The sequence below is a fragment of the Solea senegalensis genome, linkage group LG2 (genome assembly GCF_019176455.1).
Source record: "Solea senegalensis isolate Sse05_10M linkage group LG2, IFAPA_SoseM_1, whole genome shotgun sequence".
Classification (NCBI taxonomy): Eukaryota; Metazoa; Chordata; class Actinopteri; order Pleuronectiformes; family Soleidae; genus Solea; species Solea senegalensis.
This window is the reverse complement of record NC_058022.1, coordinates 10,115,463-10,132,950: the sequence shown is the minus strand read 5'-3', so window position 1 is coordinate 10,132,950 and position 17,488 is coordinate 10,115,463. Positions and strand designations below refer to the sequence as shown.

Sequence of the window (17,488 nt, the reverse complement as noted above, 5' to 3'; positions counted from 1 at the left end):
AGTTTCCAGCCATTTTAAATAAGACTATTAATTTATCACACTGTTTTGTACACTAACATTAAACCCCCTTTTGAATTACTTTGCTTTTGGTACTAGGCTGATATCATAAAGCATATGATTATAACAAATTGTTAATCGTACATGACTGATCTGACAATTTCTAATTTACATTACATTACATGTCATTTAGCAGACGCTTTTATCCAAAGCGACTTACAATAAGTGCATTTAAATTTGGGTACAAATAAGAGCTAGAAGTAAGTAAGAGCTTCAATTTACTTTATACATTTAAATTAGAAATATAATAGATCGCAAATATTGATTGTGCAGTGGGCCTTGTCAATAAGGCAGTTCCTAAACAGGCACCTGCAGTATAAAGGTATCAGTTTGACTGATTTTACAGTTATTTGTATTTATACTTTACAATTGATGGTATTATTAGATCTTTGGTACAGCAAAATCAATGTGTGAGTAGTGCTGTATCTAGCTGCCATTTTATATTCAGGAGCATCAGATAAATGCCAGAGGGACGACCAAAAAAAAGAAGAAGCTCCGATACACAAATCTATTTTCATTTGTCACAGTTTTTCTCTCATCATTTTTGGGATTTTTTTTATATATATAAAAAAGCGATGTAAAACTACACTACACTGCTTTTTGTAAGCGGCCAAGCACCATCTTTTTAATCAGTGTCTCGAATTTTTTCATAAAAAGGCTTTTTATGAAATTTGTTTTGTAAAAATACTAATTCTAAGATTTACTGAGAACAGAAGTTATTAAATAAATCTAGTGGCGAGTACAATTTATGTACAGTAACACACTCTTTTTTAACATGTTTAAACACATTATGAACACGCAGGTCTTTACAAACACATGCACACCAAATGTCAAGGTGGTGACATACTCACAGTTATTTGTATCTCTGGACACAGCTATAATTCCCATGGGTTGATGGGGTATATCGGCTCGCAGTACTTTGGTGTCCCCGCCTGTGTGTTTGTTCGATCGCAGCACAGACCTATGGGCCCAATCCGACCAGTAAATAAAATCTGCATAGATGGCCAACCCATAGAAGTTTCCAGGTCCTGATTTGACAATGACCTGAAATTGTAGAGCAGAGATTTTTGATGTTCAATAAGTGAACGCAGACATTTCACAGTCTGCATATTTTCACTTCCACTCACAAACCAATCAAGTGTCTCTTTGACATCTGGCCAGAGACAGCACAGGCAGAATTGTTGAATAAATGTGAAGGAATAACATTTAAACCCATGCAGCAACATCCACCACCTCACTCACGACTGCTTAACCCAGATGTTGGAGAAGTAAATGACAGTGTCAATGGCAGGGAGGTAGGAATCCATCAAATCCCTCCTTGTGGGACTCTCTAGGCTTGGGGAGGTTCAGGGCTTCCAGTGGCTCTGTAGTCTAAGCCATTAGTGGGACAGGCTCGTAAGCAGCATCACATTAGCCCTGTGCCATACTGGGATTAATAGGACAGGTGTTGATTAAAGGAGCCCAGCGTGTGGAAGCAACAAATGGCCATCAGGCAAGTGAGAGACAGACAGAGAGAGGGAGAGAATGTGAGGGACACGCCAGATGGTTTAGGATGGAACATATTGATAGAAAATTAGATTTGGGACACATTACGTTTACAGCCAGGAACAAATTACTTTCATTCCCGGCTTGTGTTTTTGGTAAACGTGAACACACAGTGTTTCATTCATTCTTATCATTCGTATCACTCTTTTACTACTCCACAACATCCAAAGGTGGTACTTGAAAAATGTGACAGCTCTCAATTTATATTCCCTTCTCTTTATGGTTAAAAATGACATCTTGTCCAGGTTTAACATGCCGACATATTCCCTTTTAATGCACTGTTACGCTGCTTTCAATATTGACATGAATTCCCACTCCCAAAATGGCACAGGGATGATTCATGTCATGGATTTAATTCTTCTGTCACCACCTACACTGGCAGCATGCAATAGCACTGCTGCAATGAAGAGTAGCTGAGGCCCCGAGGGCATTTCTCTGCCATCCAAGTTTACGTTAATTTGACTCGGAACAAAAATAAAACAATCAAAAAACTTTAAAGTGACACAGAGCCTTAAGCTCCCATCTCTGCAGTATGAATGTCTTGTACAGGGCGGACGGGCTGTCTTAAAAATTCCACGGCTACAATTTGGGGGAAAGTGCTGAAGTTGACAACCAGCAACGTCTGTTTAATTTACACATTTTAATTGGAATGGAGAACATACACCTAGAGCAATCTCACAGCAAAACCTTCATTAGCAGGACTTGACTGCAGCGAGGGCGGGTGGAGACCCAGAGGTAAAGACTCCTCTCAGCCTTGTGACCCAGCTCAGCAAACATATGGACAGAAAAAACTGAAATGGGTCTCGGTGCTGCGCTGCAAAGGTCATGTTCAAAAAATGTTCAACCCACAGCCTAAAAAGCTTGTACTGTAATTCTTTGCACATAATATGGAATACAGAGGGTATACAGTACATATCCAGGTGGGGTGTACATTATGCATGCATTTGTCATCGATATGATAGGAACTCCCCGGACGACTTGTTAGATTAAGTGCGACCCTGAAAAAGTGCCTTTGATTCTCAGATGTTTTGAAATCAAACAGTTCCATCAATCAGAGACAAACGTGGGGAATAGATTCTACCTGGAGAATCACAGGTTTAAAAACAAAACATCAGCACATTCTGTACAGAGCGTAACTGTTCTTATTTATCATATTGATAATATTCTTATTTGGTACATGCGCTGTTTCCTAAGGGATGTTTTTTTTTTTTATTTACGTACTTTTCACTTATTATATACAATGCTTAACAAATTAATCAGAGCACCCATCATAGAAAATACATAAATATAATATTATAGAAATCTTTAAAAAACTTGTTTAAAACTAAAGAAGTTGTTGTTATTTATTTGGCAAATAACAAACTGAATTCACCTTTTTTATACCCAAATTTGAGCTGGCTCTCTGGGCTTCTCTGAGAAGAACATTGAACCACTAAAACTATTTTTTCTGTTTCATAGTGCAAGTAAATAACTATAATTTGGCATCTTAATCAAGAAATGATATTAACATGTTGTTCAGTTTTTGTGTAAAACAGTAAATTTGAAAATTCATGGACAATAAAAATAAATATATGTAAGCATTAAAAACATAATTTCATTTAAAGAGCTTTTACATAACGGTGTGTAAACCATTACAGAAACATAAAAATTGATTTTAATAATTACCAATGCTGTTAATTTACGGCAGCTGTGGCATACAACTTACTGTTAGCTGCTAACAGTTAGCTTCCCCTGCTAGCTGCTATCCGTTACCAGGACCTCATGTAGCTTCCACTGTTAGCTGCTAACATTACATTAGCTGGTGGTCTAATTAATTTGTACTCTATAAAAGTACTTATATTCTTTTGTAATATTTAATACTTTCTTTCTTGTAACCATATCTCTTAATCTGGCATGGAGCTGTGTGACAGCACAATTTCCTCTAAGGTATTCGGATTCAGATTTACTGCTGTGAATTCATAAAATGTACAAACATAGAAAAACTTTCATTAAAAATAAATATTCACCCTGTGTTTATGAAAATCAAATGAAATACATGCCATTACTTAAGACCTCGTGGGACCACTTTTTACCCAGTGTTCATTATTTTCATATACTCACATATCTGCTGGAACCATCAAAGTCACATCTCTCAATCTTGCCAAGGCTCCCATCTGAAAAGTACAGCTTCTCTGCTTTGTGGTCAATAGTCAGTCCGCTGGGGGACAGAATGTCTGAACTGATGATAATCCTCATGTTCTTGCCCGATAAAGTGGATCTCATGATGCTGGGCCTCTGCTCATTCCAGTTGGTCCAAAACATCAGGCTGTAGGTAAAAAGAACAAAAAAAAACATTTATTAAGACATGGGTAGAAAGCAGTATTTTTATTATTTATATTATATTTATAGTGGCTAAATGTATAGGAGTAAAATATGCAGAGATTTTTTTTTCTTTTTTTCTTCAATAAGAGCCCCGAGATCTAGCATGCTTGTAAAACAAACTCTAATACACTGGGACCTTTCGTCAATCAATTAGAATTGCTGGAGGTCCACGCGGCCACGTCATTCATCAACATCATCCCTGCTCCCTGTCTGTTTTTTGCAACTGTGTGCTACACACCTGAAATCCACAGTTATGCAGAGAAAAGAGCTGAAGAAAAAAAACAGCTGTTTTTAAATTACTTCATGTTCTTCTTTGTCTATCTCCAGGGCTCTCTCACCCTATACTTGTAATGAAGTCATGGAAGTCCACTGTCATGTGATAATAGGGAATCTGGTCAGAAGTCACACCCACGGACTGCTAATTAATCATTTGAGCTTGAGTTCTAATTATGAGACAGTGGGATGGATATGGTGTCAAATTGCCAACCAAGGATATCGTCTGAGGTCAGGAAATTAATTTAGTTAATCCAACAGCAGGATCAAGATACTAACTCTTAGTAAAATTACAAACTACATACTAAGGGATTATGTTTTTCTTCATTAGAATAACATGTACTGTTTATTATGCACTATAGGTGTGCAAATGCTGATGAACATACACTTCTTTAGGTGCACCTTTCCAAGCACTACACAATATAATCAGTCACATGGCAGCAAGATGATTTAACCCTTAGTGGTGCACCCATGGTAATTTGCCGTGGGAATAATACACAACTCCTTATGTGGACATCCAGGGAGTGGTTAGTTCACATATTCAGGCTCTACAAAAATGCTGGGTTTTTGTCTTCCTATGTGTTGTTGAGTCGAAGTTATGATTCATTTTATGTCACACTTTAAATAGGAATATAAAGAAGCAATAATTGTGCAGAAGTGACAAAATTATACCGTTTTATTTTCTCTTTTTCATTATAAAAACGAGCCAAGCAAACTTTGACCTGCAACAAAATTTCATTTCATTTTGTGCTTATGTAGTTGGTGAAAATTTTGCTTAGGTTGTGCTGAAAAAAAGGATATAAGACACTCTATAGTGCACATTCTTATACCCTCTGTATATACTGTACATTTAAACATAGTAAAGGTGAAAAAAAAGAAGCCAAAATGCTCTGTGTTCTAAGGGTTAAATGACTTTAAACGTGGCATGGTTGTTGGTATAAGAGGTGTATTTCAGAAACTGCTGATCGACTATATCTCTGAGGTTTATACAGAATGATTTTTCTGAAAACAGAAAAATATCTAGCGAGTGGCAGTTGCTCTCGAAGGAAATACGTTGTTGATACCGCAGTTCAGTGTAGAATGGTAATAAAATGATAAGAGGAGGCAACAGTATCTCAACTCAGACTCTTAACAACCATGGTATGCAGAGTGGTATCCATCTCGGAATGCAAAACACGTTGAACCTTGAAGCAGATGGGCTGTAACAGCAGAGGACCACAGTGGGTGCCACTGCGAACACTTTATTAGATGTCCTGTGTGTCTTATATATAGACTGCCGAGCGTACATGCGTTCAATTTCTAACTGATGCTTTTGTCCTCATATCCAGATATTTCATTTGTCTGCTTTTTCTTTTTGTTACAGTGAGCACTAGACAGTGCACGGCTTTAAGAGCCCTTTCTGGGCTATATCTTGGCAACATATCAACAATATAGTCAATGAAAAGATTTATTGACAAGTGAAAGATCTTAAAATGTGTCATAAAACTAATAGGGCAGTGCACATATTTAAAATCAGCAGTGATGTGAGCGTACTTTTTTCTTTAACACTCTGATAGTGACCTTCTGTATTAAATGCAATTTTTTTTTCCCCCCAGCAATTTAATAGGAAATGTAAGAGCAGTGCATAGCGGTAATAGACAAACCTCCTTGTAGGAAAGGCATGAACAAGTTTATCTGAATCTTACACTTTTATGATGTCATTTAAAAAAAGGTGTATCTATTTATTTGGGGGGAGGCATGGTTTAAACAACAAATGATCCCAACTGCTACATACAGTATATATACATATATATACATATATATATATATATATATATATATATATATATATATATATATATATATATATATATATATATATATATATATATATATACATACATATGCATTTATATACATATATGTATATATATATATATATATATATATATATATATATAAATCGTGTATTGTGTCAGAAGCCGGAAAAACAGCAATGTACTGTGTAGGTAAGAGCTACTGACTTTTGACACTCATCCAGGGCCAGGACGTGTGGATGGTCGTCCTCAGAGAGTGTGACCACAGCCTGCCTGCTGAGGGCACCGACCCGTGTCTGGTCCACAGTTTGCCTGGTGATGGTGGAGGTGGTGGAGCTGGTCCAGTATAAAGTGTCCCAGGCCCGGTGGTACGAGAGGCCTTCCACTGAACCCACATCTAAAACAAAGACAGACGTACAATCACAGCTCAATCTGCAATGGATTCATGGAAACTTAAACCAGTGACTAAAGTTGTGCTTGCCAAGGAAGATAAAAGAGAGATAAAGTTACGGTTTTAACCCTTTAACACTGAGTGTATCGCAGACGACACGTTTGCGCAAGTGCACTTTGCACTACCGTGATTACGCCACGGTTTGTGCTATGGGAAAATTTCAGACACTTTCTGAAAGCTGAAGTTGTACGTCAAAGCCAACTTGTGGTAATTTCACTCCCGCTATTGCAGGAATCCGCCAAATCAACGTATTTGTCACCATGGAGGAGAGAAAACGCATATAAAACGTTATTTTAAATGTTTTATACTGTTCTATACTACTCAAATTTAACATGCAAAATCTGGTATTCATGTACAACTACAATGCATTTTAAATTGTTAATACACCATTTGAACACGCAGTAATTTGTAAATAACTAACAGATATTGAAACTTATTCCGGAAAAATGGGTAAACACACCACTCACAGGACATTTTATGGTTAAAATAAGCAAAAAAAAAGTCCAGACAGACATTTTGAGGCTTAGGTGTAGATTGTGTAGCGTGTCCCAAATGTGAAATTCTGGGTAAATTCTGTATGCTACTAACATCTGTGGTCACAATAAAAAAGCTACGTCGCCTGCAGATTCAGGTAAAATCTCACAGATGGCAGATTCAGGCTGTGATGAATTGGGACCATGTTTCCTTGTTGACTGACAGGGAAATAACTTCATGCCTCACCGCACTGGACAGAAATGTGTTTGTTGATGCAACAATCATTCAGCCACTGAATGTTTTCACTGCCAGCCAATTTCCTAACATAGCATATAAAAGGGGACTTCGCAGCCTCCCAGGTATGTGACTGACAGGGAGGGAACCTCCAGAGAGAGACAGTGATCACAGGCAGAAATGCCGGCCACACTCGCGCTTCATCTCTCGCTTGCGACTTGTATTGCGGCGGTGTCATAAGTGACCTCTCGTATATGACCACCACTGTTTCTGTGTTACGCAAGTATCAATCTGAAAAAAAAAGCATACAAGGTTCATTATGCAGTCATATGTGGTTTTTGATCTCCTATGTGCTCATATATTAAAATGAAAATGTTGCCCATGGGCCTCTGCAGTGTTTCTGTGGAAGCTTATGACTGGGAGACTGTTTCTATTATGTTGTGGGAAGCGAAAACAAAAAAACATCTTCCGGGGGAAAAACATGCAAATAGCAACCCAAAAAAATAAATAAAAATGTGATACTTCATAAAAATGCGAGAGCAATATTAAATGTAACAAGTCAGAAATACACAGGGCCACACGGGCGTTGTAGTGGTTGGCACAAGATGGGTTCGGACCAAGGGCTTTTCTGCATGGAGATCGCATGTTCTCCCCATGTGTGTGTGGGTTTACTCCAGGTTCTCCATCTTCCTCCCACAGTCCAAAAAACTGCAATATGGGCTTGTTATCTATGTGATACATGGTTGTTTGTCTATGTATGTGGCCCTGGGATGTGTGTGGTGTGACCCCGCCTATCGCCCTAGGTCAGCTGAGATTGGCACCACTCCCCCCCCCGCGACCCTCATGTGGAGGATAAAGTGGTAAATGATGGATGGATGGATGGATGGAATATACAGCCCATTCATTAAAATACAGGTATGTTTTACTGGACTGTCGTTGTCACATATCAGATTTTGTCCACTCGCTTTGGAAGAAAAAACAATCTGCTGCATGAACAAGGTTATCTGTGTGTCTGCGAGTATTATGCTGACAAAACAAATGATCTTTTATAAGCAATACACCCTATGAAAGGCCAAAGATCTTTTAACTACATTTAATATCACCTCAGAACTGACATATCATCCGTGTCTCTCCATGCAGCCTGTTAATTCATCTCAATAGTGACTATGTGGAACTATATTATGCATGAGAATTTGGCTTCCTCTTATTTTTCTTTTCCCCACAAACACATAAAGCATACTGTAGAATATTTAAGACACTACCTGAGTCAGCGAGCACTAATTAACAGTTTGCAATAAAAAACGTTGGGTTTCTCACAAATTGTTGGCCGAGCGAGGGAGTAATTAATGAGGGACATGGAGTTTAATTAGGGAAATATGGATGATTAACATCTTCACCTTTCTTCAGTGATGAGATGCAGGGGAAACTTCTGGAGAAAAATGAATTTCGCTTTTAAAGTACAGTACGGAATCGGCTCCAGAAGGACACGCTGCGTCCACTCGACACCAAATAAACCACGCTTTAAACTCACACATCACGAGTGCCGAGGTGTGAGAGACGCTCACAAATCTTGATAAATACACAAGCAGAAATACGTCCCAACGGGATTCACTGGAGAGAGTTTGAGGGGAGTGAGAGTGGATCATTACACCTCCAGTCCAGGAAGGTGGTGGGAAGGGGCTGAGCTCTGTTCCCAGTGGAAACGTCACAGAATGGCAGAGGGTGCTAACTGAGCAGAACAGAGGCTTTTGCTGTTCATATGAATTCACTCATGCTTGTCAAGACATGCCTTTCTGAGCTTTAGTGGAGACACAGAAAGGGACCAGGTCCATCACTTACTCTGCGACGGTCAGTCAGCTGCCTCTTTTCTAGTCTCTCTATGAAATATATATATATAGGTATTATCATTTCTTTCTCTACACATGGCCCTAATACTCTTCCGTAAATACTGCAGTAACTGTTTTAACCACAAAATTAAGAACAGTATGACTGCAAGAGTGTATGTTTGTGGGGAAACTTGCAGGCTTTTAAAAATATATTCCAAAAAATTAAAACGGCATGAATTCTGAGAAAAAAGCTGGAGAGTCAGAATTCTGACTTTAATCTCAGATTTCTGACTTAAATCTTGAATTCTTACTTTATTCTCAGAAGTCATGCTGTTTTATTGTACTGTCTTTCTTAGTGTCCCTACAACTCTGCAGTGATTGTTTTAACAACAAAATGAAGAACTGCATGACTGTACGAGTGTAAGTTTGCAAAACTTGCAGGCTTTTTTAAATCACATAACAGACACATGAAAGTTTCAGAGTGGGCGTATGGCATTCACTTACTTTCGGCAATAATAGTTCTCCCTGTCCAGTCGTCATTTATCATCTGGATATTTCCAAAATGGACGTCGCTGAAAAATATGCGGTTGGTCCCAGCTGTCTCCTGACTATAGTCAAAGGCCAAGGCAATGACATTCTTGAAAAATGCAGGATTTTCAAAAGGCTGGACAGGTGAGTTGAGGTCGTTCTCATCTGAAAGATGGATGCTTTTCAGTATAGTCCTCTCCGAGTAGAGAAGATAACCTTCGTAGCGCTCACAGGCGAAGCCATCGTCTGCCAGGCGGCCGTGGGCGCAGGAGCATGTGCGGCGCCCACTGCCCAGGTGAAAGCACAGCTGTTGGCAGCCTCCATTACTCCTCGCACACGGGTTGGTACCTTCAACATCAAATATACGTTTGATTACTCTTATAGTCTATCTGCCAATTCAATGTACAGTGTCGCAGCCATGTGTGGGTAAATTGCATTTGACAGTACATGTGTACTGTAAAAAAAAGGGATAAAATGAATGTACAGACCGATAAAAATGTAAAATTGAAAGCTGTAACCTTTTTCTCTGCCTCTATTGAAGACTGTCACATCCTTCAAATTGACCCCGAGACCACTCCGTATGGTCACGACCTCAGAGGTGTCAGTCTTGAAGGCGCGACGGATTGAACCGTTGGAGTGGGCCCTGAGCAACACCAGAAGACAGACTTAATTTCCACATTACATAGCCCACTGGATACTGAGTGTGGGAAAAGACAAAGCGCGACTAACATAAAAGGAGAACTGAATTTCACCACAATCAAGTTAAATTCATAACTGCGATCAGTTGGTTCAGACACACACACACACACACAGTTCAAGATGCTAAAGATAAAAGTGCAATAAAACTGACAGCTTCTCCAACTGATGTCCTCATTGTAAAGATTGAGAGCGAGATAATTGTCACGGCGCGCAAAGAAAAGAGAGGGGAAAACGTGCACAGCAGACAACAGAGACGTGTCGTCGTCTATCTTTTCCTATTTCAGCCCGTGCTCCAGAAAGCCCACAACAATCTCACCAAAAAAAAAACTAAAAAAACTGCAGCAGTGTATAAATATGAATAAAGCAACTGGAAACAAGGCAACATTAAATTTAACTGCAAGCCATATTATATAGATGGTTGAAGAAGGCTCTCCTCTTGCTGCTATCGCTGAATTGTGTGTGTGGAGTATTTACAAGAATACTGTGTGACCCTCACTGTCAGAAACTGCTGTTCTTAATATTTTCACATTAGACCTGTAAAGGGGAGGGGGGGAGGATTAAAGTCAGGTTAGTACTGCAGGCCAATATGTGTGTGCGTGTGTGTGTATTTAAGAATATAATAAATTACCTGTCAGACCAGTAGATGTAAGGCCCAAACACAGCCACCGAGAACAGGTCCACGTTGGCCACAGACAGTACAATCTCTCGGCCCTCACCTGTCTCAAGGTTGATCCTCTCGATTTTATCCGTGCGGGCGTCGCACCAGTATAATGTATTTTCCTGGAGGGCAATTTTAAAATTCATATCAGACACCGAGTCGGTTAAGCATGGTCATATTTAGGCCACAGAGTAAGATAAAGTAGAAAGCGCAGTGCGTGAAGGTGGATGACAAGTGTTTGGGCAAATGCACCTCATAGTCTATGGAAATTCCATTGGGCCACATGATGCCCGAGTTGACCAAGGTCACCTGGTCCGAACCGTCTAGACGGGAGCGGCCGATGCAGGGGTTCTGGCCCCACTCAGTCCAGAAGAGATACCTGGAGAGCACAGTGACACAAACAAAAAAAATATACAGTGTACTGCAGTGAACTTTTTTTTTACAAAGCACCTTCAACTTGTGTGTGTCTGCGATATGTATTCAAACACGAGCAAGGAAGGAAGGAAGGAAGGAAGGAAGGAAGGAACAAATATTGTTTGGGTTATTATTATAATTCTGCGCAGGTGTGAGGTTGCGCAAAACAAATGCTTCAAACATTCACTTTGTCTACAAGGAAAGCTTTTTTAAACCAAACGTACGAGGGATGCTGCTGAGTGTTCTATTGTGGAGCAAACAAAATGACAAATTAAGGCATTTCCTACCCTTTCTGTGGATGTACAGCAATGGCCCGGGGCTGATCTAATCCTTCAGAAATAACCACTGAGCGGTATGCACCGTTCAGTCGGGAGATTTCAATTAAGTTGACACCGTGGTCTGTCCAATACAGATTTCCTGTGTGGAAAGATAAAAGAAGTGAGGTGCAGGAATGAAGCAGGGGATTGACCATTAGGAGCACACGGCAAAAAAAAATATATATAGTGAACACATGTCCTTAAAGACGTAACGAGACGCTGTGCACATCCACAGTCAATAGCGACACTAACCAGCTATCCAGTCAACGGCGATGCCTTCCACGCGGCTAATGCCAGTCGTAATGATATCCTCCCTCCAGGTCTGATCGCGCTTGGCACGGGATATTCTGTTCAGGCCCATGTCTGTCCAGTACACCGTGTCATTTCCTGTGCACAAAACAGATAATAACAAGAGGAAACATGTTGATAAATGTGGCTTCCACAAACAAAGCAGCTCACGAAGACCACATTTCGCAGCAGCTTGTCCCGTTTCACTGAATAATGTGTGGGACTATAAAGTATGATGGGAAAAAAAAAACCCACACAGTGGCACCACAGATATTTGTTGACAGTGTGTAAACAGGAAAGGCTGCTGTTCGCCAAATTTTACAGAGCAGTATATTTCTCCATGCAAACATGGTGTTGGTAAAACTGTTATGACCCTTCTCTGATTTTACAGCGCTATTACTTAGGCATTGGGAATCGTTTGCAATTCGTTTGTGGAGCAGTCTTCAAGTGCATCTCTGTGTATGCTTGTCAATTTGGCTCAGGTTGTTAGGAGTTTAGGAGGCGTTATACGTTCATTTGTACTTTCTTGTTTCCTGCCGCCTTCACACACTTAACACGTAGCTCACATATGACAGAATACGACTGCAGGGCTTTCATCTGTTCTGCTCCGGCAGCCCAGCTCCTGTAATGACATGTAAATTATGCTGCTTCTTTTCGGAGGGGGCTTAGTAAAGCATTTGCATGCTCACCTGCACAAAGTAACAAAGGAGAGAATGATCTGTAGTCTTGCGCTACATGTTGGCAATGGCAAGTATTTTTTTTTTTGCATGGACGAAACAAAAACGTTATCGCACGTCAAGATTGCTGTTGACCTTTGACATTAGTCAGATACAAATACTCTTTTCCTCTGGAACTACACTACGTAAAGTATTTGACATATTGACAAATTCCGACTGGATGCCAGGAGATGATGAAGTGTGCCCAGTCAATGATTTATGGTTCATTTTAAGGAGCAGTAATGACTTGGGATGCTATTTGGCAGTTACAAAATATCATGTTCACGGGATTCATCCCCCCCATAAATATCTGTACAAAAATGTCTGTCAAGTAAAAACGCGAGCGATTTCACAGGAGAAGCAAAGAGTCTGGAATGGACACAATAGCACAATGTTATTGACTGTAAACAGTGCTTTGTTTTCTTCCTCTTTCGTCTGTGGAGCTTCTATGACGTGAAGTGAAGTGAAAGCTTCTGTATACATTTACATTTCCCTCCCTCTTTTTTTTTTTGCAAATCTACATCGGAGCCCATCGCGCCTGTGTTTTTGTTCCGATTTCTTTCCTTTGTTGCAAATCCTTGATAGCGGAATGCATTTTGCTTCAGATGTGCACATGCAATTTCCTTTACACAGGATTTGTTATCATGCATCAGTTGCAACCTATACTCTGAACGCACTGTATATAGAATGCTGCAAGCCTATAGTATATTCATAGCATTTGTCATATTACAAATCTATCATCTTTATCATAAGCAGAGACGTAACAAACGACGGCGCACGCGGCATATGCTTCATGCTGTGCAATGCGTGTTACGGAACCTTCATTTGATAGAATATCTAAGGAATTGCTTTATATTAGGATTTTATTCATGCTGAGGTTCCCCTATAATGTGAACTTATTACTCTTCCATGTACACATGGTAATCCACAAACTCACAGACCATTATTCAAAAGCCTGGAACCCAGTGAAACTAGATCATTTTCCATCCCCTTCATTGCTTTAAAAAGAAAGAAAGAATGAAAAGATTGTGCTGTAGTTACCTCTAACATTGGAAGGGCTGCAGTGAAAAATAAGAATCACTCCTCGAGGCTTATTTTTTTTTTAACGCTGAAAATAGAACTGGATGGTTTCAAATCTTGAGGTGCGGCTAAAACATTTCAAAGTTTCAGTCTTGATTCTGTTCATTTAGGTGTGACTAAAAAAAGATGGCAATTTTCCGTCCACTTGACATTTCAAGCCCGCCAAAGAGCACCTTGCCTTGAAGGGGTTCCACGTCCCAGATACTTCAGGGGGGCACGTGAAAACCACCATAGCCTTCCCAACCACAATATCATTCTCTCCTTTCTTAAGATTATGATTATTATTGTTTGGTATTTCATACTGGATATCCAAAGTGCAGTGTTAAACTAAATAGTATAACAAAATATGAAATCAGAATGATACATTTCCTCTCCCATTAAAAGGTCTTTCTAATTTCGCACGAGGAGCTCATTTCCAGATAGACGCATGGCCTTTTAGAGTAAATGTCCTGTGAAAGGGTGTGAAATTACAGTCTTTCCTGTGAGTTGACATTTGAAATGGGACATTTTAAAGAAAACAGGGGCTGTACAATAAATAAAATAAGGCATTATTCCATGAGGGGAATTCACTCTGCAGGCTTTCTGCATGAACTTTGCATGATCTCCCCCTGTGCATGTGTGGGTTTCCTACTGGTTCTCTTGTTTCCAAAAACATGCAGATTTGGGGATTAGGCAAATTGAACACTCTAAATTGACCGTAGGTGTGAGTGTGAAAGTGGATGCTTGTTTGTCTCCATGTGGCGCCTATGTCGGCTGAGATTGGCACCAACTGCGACCCTCACGTGGAGGATAAAGCGGTAGAAGATGAGTGAGAGTGAGAAGAGTTTATCAAGTGGATGATCTTGCTTTGTTTTTTTTTAAATAGACAACAGACACTTCATTTCCAGATGTTTCAGCATCTGTCTTCAACCCAGAATCCAGCGATTCATCGGCCTAATCTCGCCGCGTGGTTTCCTACCTGCGTGAAAGTCCACTCCCACAGCGAACAGTGTTCCTGTGATGGGCATGAGGGCTTCACTGTTGTCATTTGGGTCGAGAGCGATTCCCCGGATTCCCTCATGGATGGAATACATCAGAAACGAGTCAACACCTAGAGAGTGAGACATGACTTACTGTACTGCGTGAAAGCATGATGAGCTGCGAAATCCCACTTGAACCAGGTGTCAAAAATCAATCAGACAAAGATATGTTGAGTATTTTGTAAGAACGTACCTTCGCACGACATGCGGTCGCTGCGCAGGTTGTAGCCAACAGTGCAGGCGCAGCTCCGGGTGTTCTCAGAGGTCGGGAAACACAGCTGTGAACATCCTCCGTTGTTTATCTGGCACGGGTTTCGTCCTGAGTATTATGCACAGGCAGCAAAGCGTAAACCATGTGTATGAGGAGGTCGAGCGCGTCTTTATTTGTCTTTACACGTGTGTGTGTGTGTGTGTGTGTGTGTGTGCACGCTTACCCTTCTGACCCTCTCTGTCATACACTTTCATATGAACCACCCCATTCGTCTTGTTTCTCAGAATCACATGGTTCCGTCCATCTCTCTTGTTCGCCGTTCCCAGCTGTGCCGATTCCTCGTCTGCCCACCACAGTTTTCCACCTGTAACCATGAAGGACATTTTGTTTTTCAAAATCTGGACACACAAGCGGATTTGGCAGACATTTTGAATTCACACTGCAAGAGCAGTATTTCATCCTCCTCGGTGTGAAACGTACGCAACACGCCGTCATCACCAGTTTCCCAGTGCAAACGTCAGCTTGTACTCAGCCGCGTGCTGATTCTCGCATTCCTTAACTGTAAAAACCCCTAAATAAATGAAGCATGCTCTGAGCTTGATTTGATCTGCTGCTAATGTATGCAGCTTGTAGTTACGAAAATTACTTTGGTTGGCACCAACAAAGGCTTCAACAGTTTGCGAGTAGTCAGATGTCAGTGATTTTCAATGCTATATCTTCAAATCCAGAAAAGGAGCAGATTTATGCATACATTTACACATTTGTAGGCCACTGTAAATTAATTAAAGCAACACTGACAAATGGATTCTTTTTTCCTTTTTTTTTTACTTGCATAAAAACAAAATCATACTGATGGTTATATTACAAGAAAAAGCATTGCAGCATCTTCTGATGTTACTTTATTACTATTTTTTGGTTTCTTTATCCCTCGTTTTTGGAGAAACACACATCCCCTGCACGACCCCTAACCCTGGAAGTCCAAGGTACCACCACCACCATACACTGTACTGCTCTGTTTTTCAAAGGAAATCACTGAAGGACAATCCAGGCACTTAGCAACACACTCAGCAGGCATGACATGAACTCTCAATTTTAAAATCCCCACTGAAGTGCAAAACCTGGTTGCTCTGACACCGTGGGTGGGATCCAGGTGGACATGATTTGACTTCTTTTTACTTATGCATAAATCGCAAAAATGTGGCTCACTAAAAATAACACGGTGGAAAGTCAAAGTCCCTCACTATGACTGGGGGGGATAGGGGTCATCTTCAGTCTAAATAAATAAATGCATTCATAAATAGATATAATGGCATTCTAAATCACATTTTGCAAAGATAAAATAAAACACACACACACACACACACGCGCGTACAATCCATTCCCACCTGCATTAACAGCTTCAGGCTCAGTGGAATGCACAGCTCATTTCCACAAATCAGACAAATTCCCATGAGTGAGAATGACAGTCTACACGCAGTTTACAAAACATTTGACCCTAGAGGGCATGATAGCCAAGATTAGCTGTGCACCCTGTGTTAATTTGATGCCGTGGGGAACAGTAGCTAGCTGTGATTGCTGGGTTGTGGCACATCATATTCAATTTCCATCGCTACGCTGTGAGGTTTGATTCCAGGCAAGTCAAGCCTGATGGATCGCTCACACTTCCTGAATATAAGCCCTCACCTTTCCTTCGAACCAATCAAATTATCACAAGGCCCGAGGCCCTGAGTGGATCGACCTTGTGTCAGTAACAGTGCCTTCATTATACCTATTTTTTTTTTCCACAGACGGTGTGGGCAATCATTACAGCATGCATACAAAATGAAAAAGCCAACAGAAAACACAATCATCTCAGTAAGGCTGGACAAAATCAGTTTGGGGAAATGCATTCAACCCCACCACTATACTGAGAATGGCCATACAAAACCTATTCTTTTTGGTGATCTTAAGTCTCCTCTTACCTCCTGCAGCAAGGGAGCAACACAACCTGATAGAAGCCAACCTTTCTTTATTTATAACTGCTGCTGCATCAGAGTAACCTTAACCACTTCAAATGAGACCAACTGATCAATAAAGCTTTCACAGACCAGAGGAAAGAGTGGAACCATTGTTTGATTAATCCTCATTAATGTTGATTGGTTAAATCCCCCCACAGTGAACCCAAATGCCTGCGATGCAAAAACTAACTTGATGAAACCTGCAACATTCGCTGCCTGTGTGCATGTCGATCTACTCCATCTGCAAATTCATACTGTATTTCAGGGGTGTCAAACTCAAATGAGCCAATGAGCATCTAGTCTGGTCAAGCGGGGGCCGACATAGAGGGAAAAAAGTGGAAAAAACAACTATTTTGTAGCCGGTGGGCAATATAAGATATTCATTATGATATTAGACAGAATTGCAATATATGATATAAAATGATTCACAATAAAAACACATTTATGATGCACAAAAACAGAGAATTCAATTGGATAATTGTGATTAAAACAGCTTAAATATATGTAATTTCATGTTGAGTGTAATACATTTAATAAAGCAATG

General features: G+C 40.2%; 1 protein-coding gene across 1 annotated transcript in view; it reads right to left on the bottom strand.

Moving 5' to 3' along the window:
- The window catches only part of lrp1bb (low density lipoprotein receptor-related protein 1Bb), a 231,062-nt gene that overhangs the window by 57,456 nt on the left and 156,118 nt on the right, over positions 1 to 17,488 (bottom strand). The window contains exons 32-43 of the mRNA XM_044016058.1: positions 15,171 to 15,311; positions 14,930 to 15,055; positions 14,676 to 14,807; positions 11,886 to 12,020; positions 11,604 to 11,733; positions 11,155 to 11,281; positions 10,873 to 11,024; positions 10,064 to 10,188; positions 9,522 to 9,893; positions 6,240 to 6,429; positions 3,703 to 3,907; positions 909 to 1,101 (exon numbers count right to left, since the gene is read on the bottom strand). Coding sequence (XP_043871993.1) covers positions 909 to 1,101; positions 3,703 to 3,907; positions 6,240 to 6,429; positions 9,522 to 9,893; positions 10,064 to 10,188; positions 10,873 to 11,024; positions 11,155 to 11,281; positions 11,604 to 11,733; positions 11,886 to 12,020; positions 14,676 to 14,807; positions 14,930 to 15,055; positions 15,171 to 15,311 — 2,028 coding nt within the window. The remainder of the gene's footprint in view (positions 1 to 908; positions 1,102 to 3,702; positions 3,908 to 6,239; positions 6,430 to 9,521; positions 9,894 to 10,063; positions 10,189 to 10,872; positions 11,025 to 11,154; positions 11,282 to 11,603; positions 11,734 to 11,885; positions 12,021 to 14,675; positions 14,808 to 14,929; positions 15,056 to 15,170; positions 15,312 to 17,488) is intronic.